This window comes from Peromyscus californicus, unplaced genomic scaffold (assembly GCF_007827085.1).
Source record: "Peromyscus californicus insignis strain IS unplaced genomic scaffold, ASM782708v3 Scaffold_10__1_contigs__length_136768540, whole genome shotgun sequence".
NCBI classification, from domain to species: Eukaryota; Metazoa; Chordata; class Mammalia; order Rodentia; family Cricetidae; genus Peromyscus; species Peromyscus californicus.
In genome coordinates, this window is record NW_026294391.1 from 135,793,700 (window position 1) to 135,814,902 (window position 21,203).

The window sequence follows — 21,203 nt, forward strand, 5'->3', positions numbered from 1 at the left end:
GAGTCAGGTTCTCTCTTGCACAGGGTGGTCACAAGTTTGGGCACCCAACTCTCACACATTCCTGTCACGGTCCAGCCATAGATCACCACAAAGGTCTTGCTGCTGTGCTTGAAGTGGCAGTCAGACTTGATTCCTCCTCCTTCTCCCAGGAATTCTGCCCCTTCCAGCTGCCCTGCCCTCCCCCTTTAAAGGCTGACTTGCCCTGTGGAGCTCTACTGTGCCCCAGCCCTCTGGGGCCTCCTGCTCAATCCCTTGCTACTTGGATCCGCTCCCTCCTGCTAGCCCATACCCTGCATTTCCTGCAGCAGAAGCATGCGCCAAGAGATGGAGAGCAAAGTCCTGCTCCTGGTGGCCCTGGGAGTGTGGCTTCAGAGTTTGACTGCCTTCCACAGAGGGGTGGCCGCAGCAGTCGAGGGAAGAGATTTTGCAAACATTGAAAGTAAATTTGCCCTAAGGACCCCTGAAGACACAGCTGAGGACACTTGTCACCTCATTCCTGGAGTAGCAGAATCTGAGTCTGACTGCCACTTCAAGCACAGCAGCAAGACCTTTGTGGTGATCTATGGCTGGACCGTGACAGGAATGTGTGAGAGTTGGGTGCCCAAACTTGTGACCACCCTGTGCAAGAGAGAACCTGACTCCAATGTCATTGTAGTGGACTGGCTATATCGGGCCCAGCAACATTATCCAGTGTCTGCTGGCTACACCAAGCTGGTGGGAAACGATGTGGCCAGGTTCATCAACTGGATGGAGGAAGAATTTAACTACCCCCTGGACAATGTCCACCTGTTGGGGTATAGCCTCGGAGCCCATGCTGCTGGGGTGGCAGGAAGTCTGACCAACAAGAAGGTTAACAGAATCACTGGCTCGGATCCAGCCAGGCCTAACTTTGAGTATGCAGAGGCCCCCAGTCGCCTTTCTCCTGATGATGCAGATTTCGTGGATGTCTTACACACATTCACCAGAGGGTCACCTGGCTAAAGTATTGGGATCCAGAAACCAGTAGGACATGTTGACATTTATCCCAATGGAGGCACTTTCCAGCCAGGATGCAAGATTGGGAAGCCATTCCTGTGATTGCAGAGAGGGGCCTTGGAGATGTGGACCAGCTGGTGAAGTGCTCCCATGAACACCCATCTTTCTCTTTGAAGTAAATCGGTGCTGCCATGAGCAGACGTGTCTTATTGTCCAGAAAGTCTAAGTTTTTAAAACATTTTAAATGCCATATTATGTAGGTCTTTGAAGTGTTTGAAGATTACTTATCTATCTGAAATGTATGTATATATACCTAGAAAACTAAACTAACATGACTGTAAGTTTGACTGTCATAGATGATTAACTATTAATCTGTATTTCTTAATTATCCATTACAATTTAAATGAGCTGCACAAACATAATACCTTAAACAAGAGTAGAAATATACATACAGCATAACAAAATTAACTTTAAATTTGTATCAATAAACTAAAATCTATACCAATGTAAAACATTTTAAACAAGTTGTTGCTCTTTAAAAGTAGGTTCAATAATCTACCCTTTCATCCTATCATATCTATATCCTATATTTCTATATCAAAAAAATCCTATAGGTGTCTTTACTATTGACCATATGTAACCTTTAAGGGGAAGAGAAATCACAGTAAGATCATCTTGGATCCATGGTACTAGGTAAAGGGATCTCAAGTTGTAGGAAGGTGGAGGGAGGAGAGAAGCTGGACAGATAGCTCATTGGTTAAGAGTGCTAGTATTCTTGCAGAGGACTTAAGTTTGGTATCCATTAACTATGTCAGGTGGCCCACAACTACCTGCAATTACAGTTCCAGGGGTTCTGATGACCTCTTCTGGTCTTTGTGGGCACCAGGCATGTATATGTGCATACCAACAGAGACAAAGACACAGACACACAGACATACACAGACACACACAAATATACTGTTTAAAAATAAAATTGTGTTTTGATCAACACTTTAATTTTTTTTTAGTATTCAATGTGATGTCATTAAATTCTTTATATATATTTTAAATTTATAATTAATTTAATTTTAAATATCAGCCACGGATTCCCCTGTCCTCCCTCCTCCCACCCCCTGCTCTCCCCCCAATCCACCCCCCCATTCCCATCTCCTCCAGGGCAAGGACTCCCCTGGGGATTCAGCTCAGCCTGGTAGATTCAGTTGAGGCAGGTCCAGTCCCCTCCTCCCTTCACCCAGGCTGAGCAAAGTGTCCCTGCATAGGCCCCAGGCTCCAAACAGCCAGCTCATACACTAAGGACAGGTCCTGGTCCCACTGCCTGGGGGCCTCCCAAACAGTTCAAGCTAATCGACTGTCTCACTTATCCAGAGGACCTGATCCAGAAAGTGCTAGAGAGGTCCCCAGAAACCCACAAAGATACCTCCGCAATAGACTACTGGCAATGGTCGAGAGAAAGCCCGAATTGACCTACTCTGGTGATTGGATGGCCAAACACCCTAACTGTTGTGATAGAACTCTCATCCAATGACTGATGGAAGTGAATGCAGAGATCCATGGCCAGGCCCCACGTGGAGCTCTGGGAGTCCAATCAGCGAGAGAGGAGGGATTGTATGAGCGAGAGATGTTGAGACCATGATTGGAAAAAGCACAGGGACAAATAGCCAAACTAGTGGAAACACATCAACTATGAACCAATAGCTGAGGAACCCCCATGGATCAACACTTTAATTAGTGCCTCACCAATATATTGGTTACATACATAAACAAAGCAGTCTTGATAACTACTGGAATTTGAAGGGAAAATGATAAAAGATTCTTAGGAAAGTACTATATGGTACTTATTCATTTCTAGTAGTTTTTATATACCTAAAAGTATCTTGTTCTTTTGCTAATTTATTTCTCTCTCTGTACAGGATAAAATTACTTGAAAAAGTAAGGGATTGGGCTGGAGAGATGGCTCAGCACGTAAGCTCACTGGCTGCTCTTCCAGAGGTCCTGAGTTCAATTCCCAGCAACCACATGGCATCTCACAACCATCTATAATGGGATCTGATGCCCTCTTCTGGAGTGCAGGTATACATGCAGACAGAGCACTCATATACATAAAGTACATAAATAAATCTTAAAAAAAAAGTAAGGGATTTCAGAAAGGAGCTTCTCTGCTTTGTTATTGATTATATCACCAGTACTAAGACCATTTAAAGTAAGTATTCAATACATACAGTAGGTAGAAAAAAAACTATCTCACACCTGGGTAGAGGTTGTACACTGCCATTTTGTACTCCTCTTTTTTCCGTAGAGTGAACACATGTCCACTGAAATGAATAGATTGGATGTTCTCATTGCTGCCCATGCTGAGAAGATACCAACGAATTTTTTGATCTTGAGCCATTACTAAGCCTGGTAGGGTATCCATCACATAACCATTGATTGCTGGAGAAGAACAAAGAGAAAATTATCAAAATGTATCACTGAAGTTTCTTTCCTTTTTATCAACAGAAAATCCTGATATCCATCAGGATTTCACTTCTCATTACTGTTCAAATCTCTGGCTCAAAGCTCATTTGAAAAAGTACACACTATATTTCATAAAGAACAATATTTATGTATCGATTATGTTACCATGGAAGCGATAATTATTTTTCAAAGTGGGGTCTTCTATCTGGATATTGCAGGGTTTCTTGCAGTTCCTTTCCACATTTTCAGTGAAGTACCAGCTCTTGGTCTCATCAAAGATAGTAAAAAACAGAGCAAATTCCTGTACTGACACTTGTCTTCCATGAGCAGGATTCAGTGTGTTCGTGTGGCAAATCAGAAGGGGTCCAATCAATCCTGAGTGCATATCTCTTTCCTAGAGTTCCCAGGAGGACATTAATTGTATTAGTGTAAGTTCTCTCTTATCAATTTGTATGCCAAAATACCATTTATTCTCTGCAATAGATTCCAGAGTGATATTTCTAACACAGAAAAGTGACATCACTTACCTCACTTTAAAACTTCTCATTGTGCTTAGGATAAACAACAAAATTCTTAGCATAGAAGATAAAAACCAGGCTGGAAAATGGCTCAATGGTTAAGAGCACTGGCTGTTCTTCCAGAAGATCTGGGTTCTATTCCCAGCACTCACATGGCAGCTCACAACCATTTCTAACTCCAGTTCCAAGGACTTTAAAGCTTCCTTCTGACCTCCAGAAGCACCAAACATGCACATGATGCACAGATATGCACACAGGCAAAACACCCATATCCATAAAAAATAAAGGCCATTTCTTTTAAGTGAGAATATGACTATCCCAATAAAGAACCACTTACAAGATCAACATCAGAGAAATAAGCCCAGGCCTTGCAGTCAAACTCATCTTCTGTGGGTGCCATATGATGTTGTACTTTCCAAAAATAAATTTTTGTTTCATTAGGCTTAACAAAGTTTCTTCTAGGTTCTTCTCCTTGTCTCTGATCTTCCTTATAAGAAATAAGGCTAGAATAGAAGGAGTAGGGGCGAGAAGCCTGGTTTTTGAAAGTTACCTGAAGAGGAAAAAAAACCCAGAAAGAAAAACTTTTTTAGAATAATAAAATCCTAAAGAGTTATAAAGTTTTATATTTGTTTGCCTCTATCTTTTGGTCTTTATTCAATTTTTATTACCTTAGAATTTAAGAAGAAAGTTACTAGAAAAATTTAAATTCTAATTTTATAATATGAAAATTATGAAAGAGAAAATTTTTAATCACTTAAAAGTAATTCAAAAGTAAACAGAAAATGTCACTATAACTTCAGAAGTGACTATTTAAGATTTGCCATAACAGATACCAAGATGGATGTGTATTATCTTTTAAAAATTTTACTTATTTTTAATCAGTTTTTTGAGAATTACAAACACTGTATTTTGATTATATTTACCTCCACTTTTCTTCCAGATCAAACCCTACATCCCTACTCCCCAAAGTTGTGTCTTCTCTTTAAAAAATTTGCTTTTTAGATTTAAAAACCTATGCATATTTATCATAGAACACATGCAAAGTAAAATAAATTCCAAGTCAGAAAGAAACGTATCTACAATCCCATAGCTTTAGATGCTTCTATATCTTTACTATCAATCATCTGGGAAAATAAATGGAATAAAAAACTTTGATCTTTTTCTTAAAATGCACCAAAAATTACTCACAATTTTACAGGAGTTATTGAGAGATGGTTAAATAATTGAATATAAAAATGAATCTATAAAAGAAAATATTTAAAACTCTTCTGGGTACAGAGAAATTTTTGTGAATATAAAAACAATGAAAATGTCAAAGAGGAAAGTTTTATGAGTTGCTACCTAAAAAAGTTATTTTTAAAAAAATCATATGAAGTTAAGAGACAGTAAACTTAGGAAAATACTTTCAATTAAAATTATCACTGGTCAATATCTAATATGTAAGGTAATATTAATAAAATTATCCCCTCCCAAAAGACAAATTTATAAAGAACATTGACAGAGAATTCATAGTTCCTGTATAGTGCAGTTCTAGAGTTCTATCCTAGGAAAAGGAAAAGTTATTTATAAATAGAAAAAAAAAACAAAGCTGGGTGTGGTGGTTTGAATAGGAATGGCCCCTATAGACTCATGTGTCTGAGTGCTTGGCCCATAGGGGGTGGCACTATTAGGAGTTGTGGCCTTGCTGAAGGAAGTATGTCACTGTGGAGGTGGGCACTGAGGTCTCATATGCTTAAGCTAGGGTTAGTGTGGCAGTCTCCTTCTGCTGCCTGTGGATCATGATGTAGCACCCACAGCTCCTTCTCTAGCACCATGTGTGCCTGTATACTGCCATTTTTCCCACCATCATGAGAATGGACTAAACCTCTGAAACTGTAAGCCAGCCCCAATTAAATGTTTTCGTTTGTAAGAGTTGCTGTGTTTGTGGTTGTACAAGGTATAGTTAAATCATGTTAGGCATAATTATGATCTTGTTAAATATATAATACATTGGCAGTTGTATGTGGGGTAGTTAAGTTTAGGCATTATGACCTGGTTATTGTTTTCATTTGGAAATTAATCATTACATACGGAGATATGATTGTGTGTCAAGTTGACAAGGTGTGGACTTGTGATGGCTATTCTTGGTTGTTAACTTCAATATATCTAGAATGAACTACAATCCAGAAATGGAGGGCACACCTTTGATCTGGATCGTGAGGTGGGAGGATAACACACCTTTGATCCAGATCTTGAGGCTGGAAGACATGCCTTTAATTTGGGTTACACCTTCTGCTAGAAGCCTATATAAGGACATGGAAGAAGGAAGGTTTGGTTCTTTGTCTGCTTGCCCTCGCCTTGTCAGCACATTCATTCCTTCATTGGCATTGGAGTTTACCTCTTTGTGATTCCAGCATATACAGACCAGCTGAGACACTCAGCCTTGTAGGACTAAGCAACTAATAGATTTTTGGATTTTCCATTCACAGCTAACCATTGTTGGATTTGTTGGACTGCAGTTTTAAGTCATTCCAATAAATTCCCTTTATATATAAATTTATATATTCATTCCATAAGTTCCGTGACTCTAGAGAACCCTGACTAATACACTAGGTATGATGGCATTCACTTTTCATCATAATATTCAAGAGGCAGAGACAGGAGGATCTCTGTGAGTCTGGGGCCAGACAAGTTTACCTAGTGAGTTTCAGGTCAGCCAAGGTGTGGTTGTTTGAATAAAAATGGCCACCATAGTCCCACAGGGAGTGGAACTATTAGGAGGTGTGGCCTTGTTGGGGTAGGTGTGGCTTTGTTGGAGGAAGTATGTCACTACAGGCTGGGCTTTGAGGTTTCAAAAGACCATGCCAAGCTCAGAGTCTCTCTCTTTGCCTGTGGATCAGTATGTAGCTCTCAGCTAACTCTCCAGCACCATGCCTGACATGCCTACTGCTGTGTTTCCCACCATGATGATATTGGACTAAACCTGTATAAGAAAGCTCCCCCTCAGTTAAATGCTTTCTTTTATAAAAGTTGCTTTGGTCATGTTGTCTCTTCACAGCAATAAAACATTGACTAAGACACAAGGCTACATTGTGAGATACTGTCTCAAAGAAACAAAGAAAAGGAAAAAGGAAATGATCTCAAAGGTTATCCAATGTATATGGTTAAGTAACCTATGGTCCCAACAATTCATGTAATAGAATATCATGTAGTCATTCTTTTTTGTTGTTTTGCTTTTTGAGATAGAGCCTATGTTACCTTGGCTATCCTTAAATTCCCTACATAGACCAGGTTGAACGCAAACTCATAGAGATCCACCTGCCTCTGTCTCTGCCTCCTGAGTGTGGAAGTGGGAGTTGGGGGAGAATTAAAGACATATACAACCATGCCCAGACACATAGTCCTTCCTTCTTACTTAGGAAGTGTTTGAATGATGTAAAATGTTTATTGCATAATACATAATTAAAAAGAGACAGAATTACATATATTGCATATGGTATAATTTCTAATACATAAAGATAAAAATCAGGCAACAGATAAGGAATATATATTAAAATGATAATTATAGGATTATATTCAACTTCTTAACTTTTATGTACTTTAATTTTTTTCAGATGGTAGAACACATTATTTTCCCCACTGGTGTATATTAATTTTCCCATTGGTGTATATTGTACATAGTACTGTGTTACACAAGGGTATTTTCATACATGTAAATAATGCAGTTTGAACATATTCATCACACAGTCTTCTACCTTCTCCTTTTCCTCCTCTCTCTCATTAGTTATTTTTGTTCCCATAGACCAGGTGTGTTCAGCCTTTTCACACTACGACATGATGTTATCTACTAACATTCACAATGAAGAATTGTACAAATGAATTTCAAAAAAAATGCAAACAAACCCCTCCATAATGTTTTAAGTAAATTTGTGATTTTGTGTTAGGACACACATATCTATATTTGGTTGCATGTAGTTTGCAGGCTGTAGGTTGGACCTAGACTAGTGGTTCTCACCATTTCTAATGCTTTGATCCTTTAATATAGTTCCTCATGCTGTGGTGACCCCCAACCATAAAATTACTTTTGTTGCTACTTCATAACTCTAATCTTGCTATAGTTATGAACTGTAATGTAAATATCTGTGTTTTCTGATAGTCTTAGGTGACCCTGTGAGAGTCATTATACTCCCCCAAGAGGTCTTGACCCACAGGTTGAGTACCACTGGCCTAACCTGTTTTAACTTTCATGCCATATGTACATATATTATTTTTATAATCAGAAGCAAACTAAATATATAGAATTTTTGTAATTCCATTGTCCTTAACTTACCATAATATTGTCTTCAACTTCTGCTCTTATATATGGCCCCAACAACCCCAAATGTTCATTTAGTTCTCCCCGGTACAAGGGTTGACTAAAGGAGCCATCAGTAAATTCCTGAAAAACTACTTTCTTGAACTGAGGTGCATTGCCACTTTGATCCCTGGAGAAAAAGCAGAAGAAAAGCAGTACTTTGATAGATCCATGAGGAAGGATGCTTCACACTTTTGCTTTCCCTGTATTTGAGATATGCTTAATAAAATTGATGATAGACAGTAAATGCAATGGTGTAGGGAGGAAAGAAAGAGGGATGAAAGATAATTTTCAGGAGTGAAGGAGGTGGTCCAATTGGTAGAGTGCTTACCTAGCATGCCGGGAGCCCTGGGTTCCATTTCCGGTACAGCATAAACTGGGTATGGTGACTGTAACTCCAGCACCCAGAAGGCTGAAGCAGAAGAATCACTACAAGCTTGAACTACACAGCAAATTTGAGAATAGCCTTAGGTACCTAAGTCCCTTTTACTAGAAAAAAAATAACCTTCAGGTTTCTAGTTTGAACAAGTAAGTGTATGGTGATGCAGTTTTTCAAGATAGATAGTGCTTGAGGGGTAGGTTTTGGTTTTGGTTATACACAACACTATGTGTACTGAATTGGCAAATGCCAAATATCTAGAAGTCAGCAGTTCACAAAAATTTATGTCCTTATTTTATTAGATAGCTAAGAAATAATTTGCATGGTTGTAGTGGTTTGAAAGAAAATGGCCCCTAAAGGGAGTGGCACTATTAGGAAGTGTGGCCTTGTTGGAGCAGGTGTGCCCTTATTGGAGAAAGTGTGTCACTGTTGGGGTGGACTTTGAGATCTATGCTTAAGCTACACCCAGTGTTACAGTTCACTTCCTGCTGCCTGCTTATCAAGATGTAGAACTGTCAGTTCCTTCTCCAGCACCTTGCTTGCCTGTATGCCACCATGCTCCCTGCCATGATAATAGACTAAACTTCTGAAACTGTAAGCTAGCCTCAATTAAATGTTTTCCTTTATAAAGTTGCCATGGTCATGGTGCCTTTTCACAGCAATTGAAACTCAAGCCAAAATAATGGTTAACCACTCCATCTCCTTTGAAATATTCTCTTAGGACTTTATTTGTTTGTTTATTTATTTAAATTCCCTAAAAGCAGGGTTTTTGTCTATTTTGTCTACTGCTTCATTCCCAGTAGTTGGAACAGTATCTAATACAAGGCACATATTCACAATTTATTATGGAATATTGAATAAATGTAGGCCTTAAAAACACTCTAAATATAAGAGATCCAAGTTTCTATTCTTTGGATCTCTTTTAAAAATTTAAAAATAACAGTTTAAAGTTCTGAACTGAAACACACACATAAATGCCTTTCATTGAGAAATGCAGACATCTCCCAGAAAACTACATATCCCTTTCTACTCATACCCTGTTATCTCTCCACTAAAGGTAACCACTCTTCTGATGTTTATAATAATCTTATTTCTTTGCTTTTCTATAAATGTATCTCTTCTAACCATTCTTTCTTAAAAATTGTTCAGTTTTGCTTGTTTTTTTAACTATATAAGGTGCAACAGTATACATATCCTTGGTTTTTTCTTTCACTAAGCATTATAATTGAGACATTCATCTATGTTGTAATTATAGCTTATGTATTCTCTGTTATTCACTGTTGTATTCCATTAGATTAACATACTCCAATTATGGGCATATGAATTACTATTAAATTTGGGACTTGCAAATAGTCCTGCTATGAACCTTTAGGTATATGTCTTTGGTGAACAAATACATGTATTTCCTTTGGTCACACATGCAGGAATTGAATTGCTGACAGGCATATTTTAGGCTTTGTAGATACTGCTACACTGCTTTCTAAATCAGCTGTTTTATTTTCCATTTTTAACAACAATAAAATGTAGGAGTTCCTTTTGCTTCAAATCTTCACAAACACTTGACCACATTTTTACATTTCATTCATTCTGGTGGTTGCACAGTAGTGTCTCATTGTGGTTTTATTTTACATTTCCATGATCAATAAAGTGGTGTGTTTTTCCATTCTATAGTTAATATCCTCATTCTCTTTGGCATACTTTTTGATGCAAAACATCAAGTTCATAATTTTATTCATTTTAATTATTTTTAAAGATTTCTTTATATTTATGTGCATATATGTCTATGTGTATATGTTACATGCATATCAGTGTCTATGGAGGTCAGAAGAGGGTGTCAGAACTCCTGAAACTGGAGTCACAGGCAGTTGTGAGCTGCCATTTGGGTCATGGGAACCAAACTCAGGTCCTCTGCAAAAGCAGCAAGTGCTCTTAAGTGCTGAGCCATCTCTCCAGCTCCAAGTTCATAATTTTAAAGCAGTGAAATGGATATTACATTGGGTAATTCTTCATGTATCTTGAGTTAATCATTTTTATTTTCCCACCCTGAGATTAATAAATCCTGTTTTCTTTTTTCTTAGGTGTTTGTGGCTTTATCTATTCATCTAATGGCTTTGCTCCAAGTGCTTGTTGAGGTAGAATTTTTCCTTATTGACTCTGAAAGTAAGTAAGTTCATTCAGGTCATTTTTCAGTTTTTGTGATAGCACTTCATTCTGTAAACTTCCATTTAGATTAACTGCAGGCTTATATCCATCTAGAAAGGCAAGTCTATTTTATTCTTAAGGCTATATAATAGTTCTTCTGAACCAGCTCATGGAGATACAGAGACAGACAGTAATCAGTTTAGCACGCAGGTGGGGTGTGGAGAACTTAGTCCACCCCCATGAGACATCATCAAGTCTCAGCCTGATGGAGCAGCCTGTGATTTTCTTGTTATTATATAGTGTTTTGTAATCTGATTTTATCCTGAGTCATCCTCACCTTTCCATTTCACTATATTTTTTAACTTGTCTAATATTTGAGTACATTTCAAAAATTTGTTTTATGAAAACATACTATAATGAACAAAATCCTCTGATGGATCAGATCTGAATATGAGGGAAAAGAGGAGTCAGGAATTACTTCAAAATTTGAGGTCTAAATAAATGAAATGAAGGAATGGCCATTAATAACATGATTAGGAGCTGGCTAGATGGCTCAGCAATTTAGAATACTTGTTCTTGCAGAGGACCCAAGTTTGAGTCTCTTCCCTAGCACAACCTCCTTTGGCTCTACTAAAATCAAATGATTCATTTTTCCTTTGGATTTCCCATATTTTAGAAAACATCCCTACCTACATCTTCAACTTCTTTACCACACACTTCACTTCTCCCACTTTCAGAGATCTTTCAAGAAAAGATTCCTCTTGTAGCTCATAGGGTTGATGGATGATGGTGACTTAAAAAAAAAAACATTTTGGCACCTAGTAATGCGAAAGGTCACAACAGCATAGAAAAAGCCCCAATAGATACAAACCTATTTTGTAGAACATGAGGAGTTGTACTCATCCCATAGTCCCAGAGCCGCTCCACAGCTGCAATAAAATAGTGCCGTGTCTTCTGTTGAAAGCTGCGGGGATCCTGCTTTATATTTTCACCATAAATGTCAAAATCCTCATTTGTTTCAACAGTGATGGAATCATCATAGTCAGTTGCTTCTTGTTCTGACTGAAGAGCATTAAGTTCCCTTTGATGGCGTTTCAAGCGTGGTGGATTTTGAGAGCACAACCTTTGAGTCTGATCTTGCTTTACCCAAGAGGCTTCTCTTTGGGGCCAATTTTGTTTCTCATTTCCCACTACTGAATGATTATTTTCATAAGGGTTCAGAGACAAAATCATGTCCTCTCTCTTAGTGGATGTAATTTCTGGTGACTTCTCTTTGGGTTTCCACTTATCTTTTGGTATCTGTGCGGCATGATGGCCCAGCAGTTTAGAGAGAATCTTTTCAGAGCTCTCTCTTGTTCCTTCCAGTCTTTCCCCATGTCTCTTTGCTTTATTGGATTTAATAGGCCCATGTATTTTCTGAAGAAAGATCTCTTTCATGAGATCCAGGTGTCCAGGAGATTCATGGCTAGTTTTTATAGGTAAAAGTTCTTTCTCATGAATGGAAACTTTCTTATATGTGACTGAGTTTGTATTACTTGTTCCTGGGGAGGCAAATTTTCCTTGATCTATGATCATCTCCCATGGTAGGTTGGCTAAAAAAGAGTTATTTCTTTTGGTTTCTTTTAAGAAATGACTGCTTTCTTGAATTCTAGAACTTTTTGTCTTAAAGTCGTAAATGTAGGATGATGCTAGAACATGAAAAAATTTGCCTTGGAATGGGATCCTCTTGAGATCTGTTGGTGGAAATGCTGATGTTTTTACAATGTGTGATCCAGAACTATTTGTCTGAGTGGTGCTTTTAATCACAGAAGAATCTGATAAGGGAGATCTAATAATGGACTTTTCCCCTTCCTTGCTGTCGTCTATCTGTATAATGATATTCTGTGTCAAATAGTTCATGGTTTGAGGCCATTGAGTTGAGGCATTATTTATAATTTGCTGCTTGTCAAGCTCTGTTTCTTTTAGTGGGAGTCTGAATTGTCCCAAAGCTCGTTTACTACGTCGAGTAATATTATTCTTTTGGCTTGGATAGTTCTTTACCATTTCTCTGGTTTTATTTACCAAACCTTCTGAATTTATTGCCCCATCCTCCTCTTTTTTAAAGAAATGGGCCATGTGACTCTCTACTGTATTTGTTGAGTTGTTTATTGAACTGATGTCTTGAAGTACTGAAGTATTTCTAGTATCCAGAAAGAAAATGTCTTTCAGGAAGTTCTTAGAGCCAGTTGCTATGTGCACCTGAGGCAAAACTACTTTCTCTTTGATTGATGCTTCCTTCTCTATCTCTTCCTGAATATCTTTTTCTTGATTGTACATATTTTCTTGTATGGTGGTAAGAAATATGCTCATGTTGCTTGGAAAAACCCTGTGTTTGAGTCCTGTGTCCTTTGTGAATCCATCCTGATCTACTATCACTTTATTCTTCTCTGACAAGAAATTCTGATTTTTCACAGACTTTTCTAAAATTAAATATACTAATTGCTTTGGACTGGGGCCTTGCTTAGAGTTCAAGGAGTTGTTTCCATTGGTCTGTTTCATCCAATTTGCTGATTCTGGCAAGAACACCATTTTGAAAAATGGCATGATTGTATTTTCTGTATCTTGGGGAACAGGATCCTCATCTTTTTTAGGAAATATTTCTTTAGTTTTTGATGAGTCAGCTCCATTCAGCATATGGTTCAGTCTCAAATATGTAGTATTTTTTCCTGAAAGTGTGCCATCATGAATCAAAGATGTTAATTCTTGAATTTCACTATTGATTTTTAATACAGCATCTTGCAAGATTGCTGTAATATTCTCAGTTGATGTTGGGCTGTCAATGTGAGCTTTTCTATTAGTTGTTAAATGATTATATGTCTTGTTTGTTTTCATCAAAGAGATATTATCTTTGAATAAAGTATTATCTTTGTCTAACAAAGTAATTCCATAAAATCTCTTCTCTTTGAATAATCTATCATTCTCCATTGATGATATATTATCTCCTAGTGAATTTTCTTGATTATTCATTAAAGTTGTATCCAACAAGTTGGAATCACTATTTCCTTCACTAATGTTCAGAGGTACATGAGACCCAATAAGGAGACGTAATTTTTTACTAAATGCAGTGGTGCCTAATTTACTAATAAAGTGAACTGGCATATCTGGAGATCCTGAATAATCTGTCTTTTCAGAAATTGCTGTCAAATTGTCTGACAGAATTGTTGTGGTCATTAGATTATTTGGCAAACTAGAAACTTGCAAATCAAGTTTCTTCCACTTTATTTCTATAGTTGTCTCCAAATTTTTATTTGATCTTAACTGGAGGCCTGACTCAGGAGTAAATATTATTTTGCCATTTTGATGGAGTTCTGGCCTGACTTGGACAACTTTAGATGGGCCTTCATTGTTGTATATTGCATCAAGTGAATGATCATCAGAAATAGCCTCATAGATGGCTTGTTGGTCATCTGATAAGGATAAGCCATGTGGAGTAGGTTGACTCTGTTCCAAGAGCATCAATAAGTCACTAGAGGAGACACTTTGTACTTCAAGCATCTCTGCTGTCTCTCCAAACTGAGGCTCAATCTTCTCTATATAATTTTCTAGAATTGTGGTGGCTTTGAATTTCTTTTTCCTAGTGTTAGGATGATTTGAATTCTGGAAAAAGCTTCTGGGTGCAATGACATTGTTGTCATTCACCAACTGTGTTGGAATATCTTCATATATTTCTCCATAATAATCACTAGTGCTCTTGTCACAACTAGAAACTTTCAGCAAGGCTGTCATACCTCTCTCCCGAAAGTCAGAATTATGACATCCTAAGACCCATAGACCTGAAAATGAGAAAGAATAAAACCATGGTTACTCATAACCCAGGTTCTAGGGAAGTTCTGTATCAGGGGTTCTCTCTTATTCCTAGACAAATGAAGAAATGCTAGTCCAGACTATTACATCATAGGTTATTTGGTCAAATTCTCAACATATAAAATAATTCCACAATGGTGGTAAAATTCACTATTGCGTTGCTGCTACCGTGCTATGGATGTTTCTGATCACAAGAAAGGGATATTGAGGGCCATTGAGAGAGCTCAGTGGGTAAAAGTGCTTGCTGCCAAGCCTGATGACCTGAATGCAATCCTTAGAATCCACATAGTAAAAGGACAGAATTGAGTCCTGTGGTTGTCCTCTTACCTCTACACTTGTGCTATGGCATATGTGCCCAAACACATACACATACAGTAAAGTAATAAATGTAATAAAAATATTTGCAATGTTCAATTATGTAACATTTAACTATTTCTAATGTAGATATTCTCAAGAAGTGATTATAGAGCTTTTTTCCCAACAAAATAGTGGAGTACTAATCAGTTATAGAAACCAGGAACAAGGTTTTAATTATGAGGTGGAGAAAAGTCCCTAGCTGATAATTCAGACTCAGGTGTAGAAAGAATGAGCCCAGAGTTGAGGACATTCAGAGTATAATACATTATGCTTTCACTCTCTACGGTGTGTGTTTATATGTACATGCATATGCCATGATGTATGTTTGTAGGTCAGAGAACAACCTTGGGTGTCAATACATGCCTTGCCTCCCACCTTGTTTGAGACAGGGTCTGCCTGTTTTCCTCTGCATAGGCCAGGCTAGATGGCCTGCAAGCTTCTGAGGATTCTCCTGTCTTGAATTTCTACCTTGTTGTAGGAGCTCTGGGATTATGGACATATGCTACCATGCCTGGCTTTTTCCATGGGTTCTTTGTGGTGATCTATGACAAGTACTTTAATCACAGATCTACCTCCCTGGTCCAAAGTATCTATTATTTAAAATACTGGATTGATATGTAAGAACTAATTATAATGTTCTTTTTCATTTATATTTAGTCATATTTGTAATGCAAGAAGATGCTGTATTACAAAAGTTCAGGCAATGTACTTTAACTAAAGACAAAAGTCTTTTCCTCTCTTCCCACTTCTCTCTTATTTTGAGACTGTGCCTATGTAAGCCCTGGCTGATCTGAAACTCAGTGTGTAAACCAGGCTGTCCTCAAACCCAGAAATCTGACCCCCTCTGTCTCCTGAATGCAGATTTAAAGGAAGGCAGTAACATGTTCCACCCTTAACCAAAGTATCTCTGGATTAGTATTCTAAATCCACGTTAAAAAAAACTTGCATTTCTGTGATCTCAGAGGGTTGGGATGCAGAGACAAGCAGATCCCTAGTTAATCCATGAACTCCAAGTTCATTAAGAGGCTGTGTCTCAAAAAACAAGGTGGAATTGAGAAGGAAAACCTTATTGGATCTGGAAGACTTATTCTTTGACTAAGAGTATTCATCTAATAGTGGTTTTATAACTGGCTTGGAATAAACTTTGTGAACCAGATGCAAAAACTGAATATTATGAGTATTATGTGAAATGAAATAAATTTTATAAGTTAACTAAACTGGAAAACTAGGAGGGGAAACAGTAAAAACCAATAAAACAAACAAAAACAATATACATATAGATAACTATAACTCTACAAGGAGAAGAGGACCAGAAAAAGTACTTTAAAGAGACAGACAAGTATTTCTCAAAATTGATGAGACACCAAATTACATAATGAGGTAAGAGAACATCACACAAAATAAACTAACCCCCCTCTCCTCTCTCTCTTTTTCCCTCCCTCTCTCCCTCCCTCCCTCTCCAAGCATAGAAACATAATATTCAAACTATTGAAAATGAAAATAAGGAAAGATGCTTGAAGGTGTACAGATTAAAATAGGGAGCCTACAAAGGTATCAGTAAATGAGGAGAACCAAAGATAGTGTTTTCTTGGAAGCCAGAAGAAAACAGTATTTCAGGAGCAAAGTAACCAACCAACTTCATGGTTGGTACTGGGAGATCTACTAAGTCAAGTTTTAGAAATGATTGGCAAGCTAGAGCCCACTGATACCATTAAGCAAACATACTTAAAATTATGACTCATGACAGATAAAGAAGTCTTTTTTATTTATTTTTTTTACAGGAAAGGCTGCTTTGCTGCTTTTCTTTGTTTTTTAGTGTTAAGAATTGAATACAGTAACTGTAGTAGGCAAGCACTGTATCACTAAGCAACAATACTGAGTTGGTACTGTCATATATTACCCATTCCTACAGTGCTTGGCATATAGAAGATCCTTAATAAATGTTTTAAAAGAATGAATGAAATGTACATTTGAAAGTATTATACATAAAGATTATATGCAAAGGTACATATAGCAGTATTATTTATACATACTAATTAAACTTAGAAGAAATATTTATGTTTATGTGGTTGTCTTTATTGTCAATATCTCAACCAAGTTCTAAGCTCTTTGTTCCTCATTAAAATACTTTCCAATCACCAAAGTCACATATCAAAGTCACTTGAAATATTTACTATCTGTCCAAATACAAGGCAAAAGAACAATGAAACATTCACAGTTGTTAGTGAAGTGATAATATAAATAGCTAACCTGGGTTTTCCATCGACATAAAGACAGTTTCTCCTGAGAATGGAAACAGGGTAAGTGTATCTTCATAGACCGTTTTGTGTTTGAAGGTATATCCAGAGAAGAAGATAGATAAGAAGTCTGTCTGTGCTCCAACACTGAGAATGTACCAGTAGGCCACCTCATGCAAACAAACTGACAACTGCAAGCTACCAAAAACATAGCCATTGATGCCTACAAAAGAAATGGGGAACAAGAGATTCAGCTATATCTGGATTTATTATTTTGGATTATGATTGTTAGGATACAATTAGAAAATTATTATATGTTATGCTCATTACCTTACCACAGAAAAGAATTATCAATCAGGCAGACTGTTAATATTTAATCACCCAACTCCAATCCCAAAGTAAGGAAAGAGTCAGAGTCACATAAAGAGAGATTTGGATGTACACTATGGAAAGTTTGATGAGGAACAAAGCATTTATAAGATCTCAAAGCATTTTCCTACAAATTATTAGTTGCAATGAAAAAAAGTAACTTATATAGATAAACTCAAAACAAATGATCAATGTTAGCATTGTATAATGCTCCAGATTCAAAGAAACAAAAGACTAAATACTTGTACTAGGTCTCTGTACCATATGAAGAAAATGCAGTGGCAGTCACAACTAAAATATAGACACCATAATTATTATATCAGTGTGAAGTGTGCAGAATTTCATGATACTGGTTATCACAACACATATCTTTATTCAAAGGAAATATATGATGAATTATTAACAACAATAGGGGATGATACCTCCAACCTATTCTCAAGTGGAAAATAATAAGTAAGAGTAGAGTGCCGCCGGGTGGTGGTGGCGCACGCCTTTAATCCCAGCACTCAGGAGGCAGAGCCAGGCGGATCTCTGTGAGTTTGAGGCCAGCCTGAACTACCAAGTGAGTTCCAGGAAAGGCACAAAGCTACACAGAGAAACCCTGTCTCGAAAAACCAAAAAACCAAAAAACCAAAAAAAAAAAAAAAAGAGTAGAGTGCCAACTCCAGAGAATTGTTCTCAGACCTCCACAAATGTACTGTGGAATCATCATGCCAGCACACATTCATTCTCCCTGTCTCTGTCACTTTCTTTCTTTCCTTTCTCTCATACACACATACACACGAAATAAAATTTAAAATGAATCCTTTTTAAAGAGTTTTATTTTTAACTATATTTGTGTGGGGGTGTATGTGTGCCCAATGTGTACATGATTGCAGCTGCCTGAAGAGAATGTCAGATTCCCTGGAGCTGGAATTACAGGCAGTTGTGAGCTGCCCAATGTGGGTGCTGGGACTCAAACTCTTGGGTCCTCTGAAAGCAGAACACCATCTTAACTGTTGAGCAATTGTTTTTGTTAGCTTTAACTGTCACCCTGACAAAATCTATAGTCATCCAAGAGGAGAATCCTCAATTGAGGAATTGCCTAGATCAGGTTGGTTTGTGGGTGTGATGGCTATTCTTGCTTGTCAACGTGACTACATCTGGAATTAACTAAAACCCAGGAGGCTGGATACACCTGTAAGGGATTTTTTCTTAAAGTATTTGAAATGGGAAGACCCACTTTTAATCCAGATCTTCTGAGTATCTTTTGAAATGTGAAGATCTACCTTTAATCTGGGCCACACCTTCTGTTGGCAGCCTATATAAAGGACATGGAAAAAGGAAGCTCTTCACTGGCATCAGAGCCTACTTCTTTGGGATTGTGGTATATACTGAAGACCAGATGAGACATCTAGCTTTATGGACTGAAAAACTACTAGATTCTTAGACCTTCCCTTGGTAGACAGCCATTGTTTGACTAGCTGGACCACAGCCTGTAAGCCATTCTAATAAATCCCCTTTCTATTTATAGATTCATTCAATAAGTTCTGTTCTTGTAGAGAACCCCGACTAATACAGTGGGCATATCTGTGAGGGATTATTTTGACTATTAATTTATGTAAGAGGGTCCATTCCACCGTAGGTAGCATGATTCCTCAAGTAGGCAGTCCTAGGATATATAAAAAGCTAGCTATGCATGAGCCAGAGAGTGAGCCAGTGAGGGAGCCAGTAGGTAATGTTCCCCCATGGTTTTTGTCTTAAGGTTCCTGCTTTGACTTCCAACAGTGGTGGACTGTGGCCTGGAATGTAAGCCAAATAAACCCTATTCTCTCCAAGTTTCTTTTGGTCAGATTGTTTTATCATAGCCACAATATAAAACTAGAATAGCCATCTCTCCAGCTCCCTTAAATGCATTATTAATGTAAGCAAATACATCAAACAAATACAAAGTTCAGAAACTGACACAGATATAAGCAGAAATTAAATATATATGAAAAGGGCAGCATCTCAGAAAATAGGTAAAATAATGACCTAGTTGGTAAATGATTATGGAAAATACAACTGTCCATTTGGAAAAATACATTCCACATCATTTTTCATCACTTACAAAAGTAGCTTTCACACGGATTAATACATGTCCTTTGTGAACTACGAACAACTGGAGGTGGGGGAATGTTACAACATTAGCCTTCCAGAGATAACAATATACTATAGAGTAGGAGTCTGAAGCCATACAAACATATTTCTTTACAGCTCTCAAGGAGATATATATATATATATATATATATATATATATATATATATATATATATATAGAGAGAGAGAGAGAGAGAGAGAGAGAGAGAGAGATTCATTCTATAATTCAAGAACCCTAATATACCAGTTTTACTTTTTTTAGACTCTATGTAACCATCTCTCTCTCTCTTGTTTTAAACATTGTCTCTATTAAAATAATATACTTTCACTGTCCAGACAGGTGCTTACCCTAATATTTGAAATAAGCTGTAGTAGGAAATAGAGAAGTGATGGATAGAAAAATAAAATCACAGATATCTAGTTTATACTACACTAAGGAAATAAATAAAATGCAATGTTCTGTCAGGTGGGAAAAAATCAACAACAAAATCATGACCTTGGAGTGAAGAGGAAGAAAAAAATTATGTGTCATCTAAATTAAATACTATGAATCAGACTCTTGACAAAATAATCCATGTCTCTGAGTATATGAAAAATGTAAATGCAATTGAAGGGACTATAAAATGTGGTGCTATATTGTTTGTAACTAATAAATAAAACTTGCCTGGATCAGAGGACAGAACCAGCCACAGAGTTAGCCACAGAGGTCAGGCAGTGGTGGTGCACACCTTTAATCCTAATCTCAGGAGACAGATCCATCTGGATCTCTGTGAGTTCAAAGCCACCCTGGACTACACGAGATTGACTCAGTCTAGGAGAGAAACAGAGCTAGGCAGTGGTGGCAAACACCTTTAATTCCAGCACTTAGGATCACACACCTTTAATCCCAGCACTAGGAAGGTTGAGACAGGAAGTGATATGGCTGGGCAGAGAAAGAAATATAAGGTGGGAGGAGGCGGGAACTCACACTTTTTTCAGGCAGAGGAGTTGGTGAGGCAATAGGTGGTGGCTGTGGCTTGCTCTACTTCTCTGATTTTTCAGCTTTCACCCTGATATCTGGTTCCAAGTTTTTATTATAAGACCATTTAGGATTCGTGCAACATCAAGCACCAAAAGTTTTAGAAGAAGGGAGAATAAAGTACTATGGCTCTAGAATATAATAGGCAACTATTACCAGAAATTCAAATTAAATGTGAGGCACAGCTCAACTTGAAGCTAAGGACTGACATTAGGGGATAAGGGGCATAGAATTCTGATAGAAGGCACATAGTGGAAGATGAGTATAACCTACAACATAACTTTTAAAAGTTCTGTTCTTAGGCAGCTTTTCCATGTTTTGGTTAGGAATTATAGTTACATTATATGAAATAGACAGGGTGATATGTGCTTATTCCATCCCAATGGGAATCAGGACTTCAAAAGCATATATTTAAAAATTTAATATGTAAGGTAGTCTTCAAAAGAACTATTAGTGTTAC

The 21,203-nt window shown here is 37.5% G+C and overlaps 2 protein-coding genes across 4 annotated transcripts in view; one reads left to right on the forward strand and one right to left on the reverse strand.

Annotated features, from left to right (window-relative positions):
* F8 (coagulation factor VIII) overlaps window positions 1-21,203 on the reverse strand; it is a 201,637-nt gene that overhangs the window by 87,759 nt on the left and 92,675 nt on the right. For all 3 annotated transcript variants that reach the window (XM_052742782.1, XM_052742780.1, XM_052742786.1), the window contains 6 exons: window positions 17,252-17,461; window positions 11,673-14,613; window positions 8,257-8,410; window positions 4,285-4,497; window positions 3,595-3,823; window positions 3,223-3,405 (listed from right to left, as the gene is read on the reverse strand). In XM_052742782.1, the coding sequence (XP_052598742.1) occupies window positions 3,223-3,405; window positions 3,595-3,823; window positions 4,285-4,497; window positions 8,257-8,410; window positions 11,673-14,613; window positions 17,252-17,461 (3,930 nt within the window). The remainder of the gene's footprint in view (window positions 1-3,222; window positions 3,406-3,594; window positions 3,824-4,284; window positions 4,498-8,256; window positions 8,411-11,672; window positions 14,614-17,251; window positions 17,462-21,203) is intronic.
* On the forward strand, window positions 262-998 carry LOC128113204 (lipoprotein lipase-like). The gene has a single exon (XM_052742795.1). It carries the CDS (start codon window positions 313-315, stop codon window positions 979-981), a length of 669 nt encoding a protein of 222 aa, XP_052598755.1. The 5' UTR covers window positions 262-312; the 3' UTR covers window positions 982-998.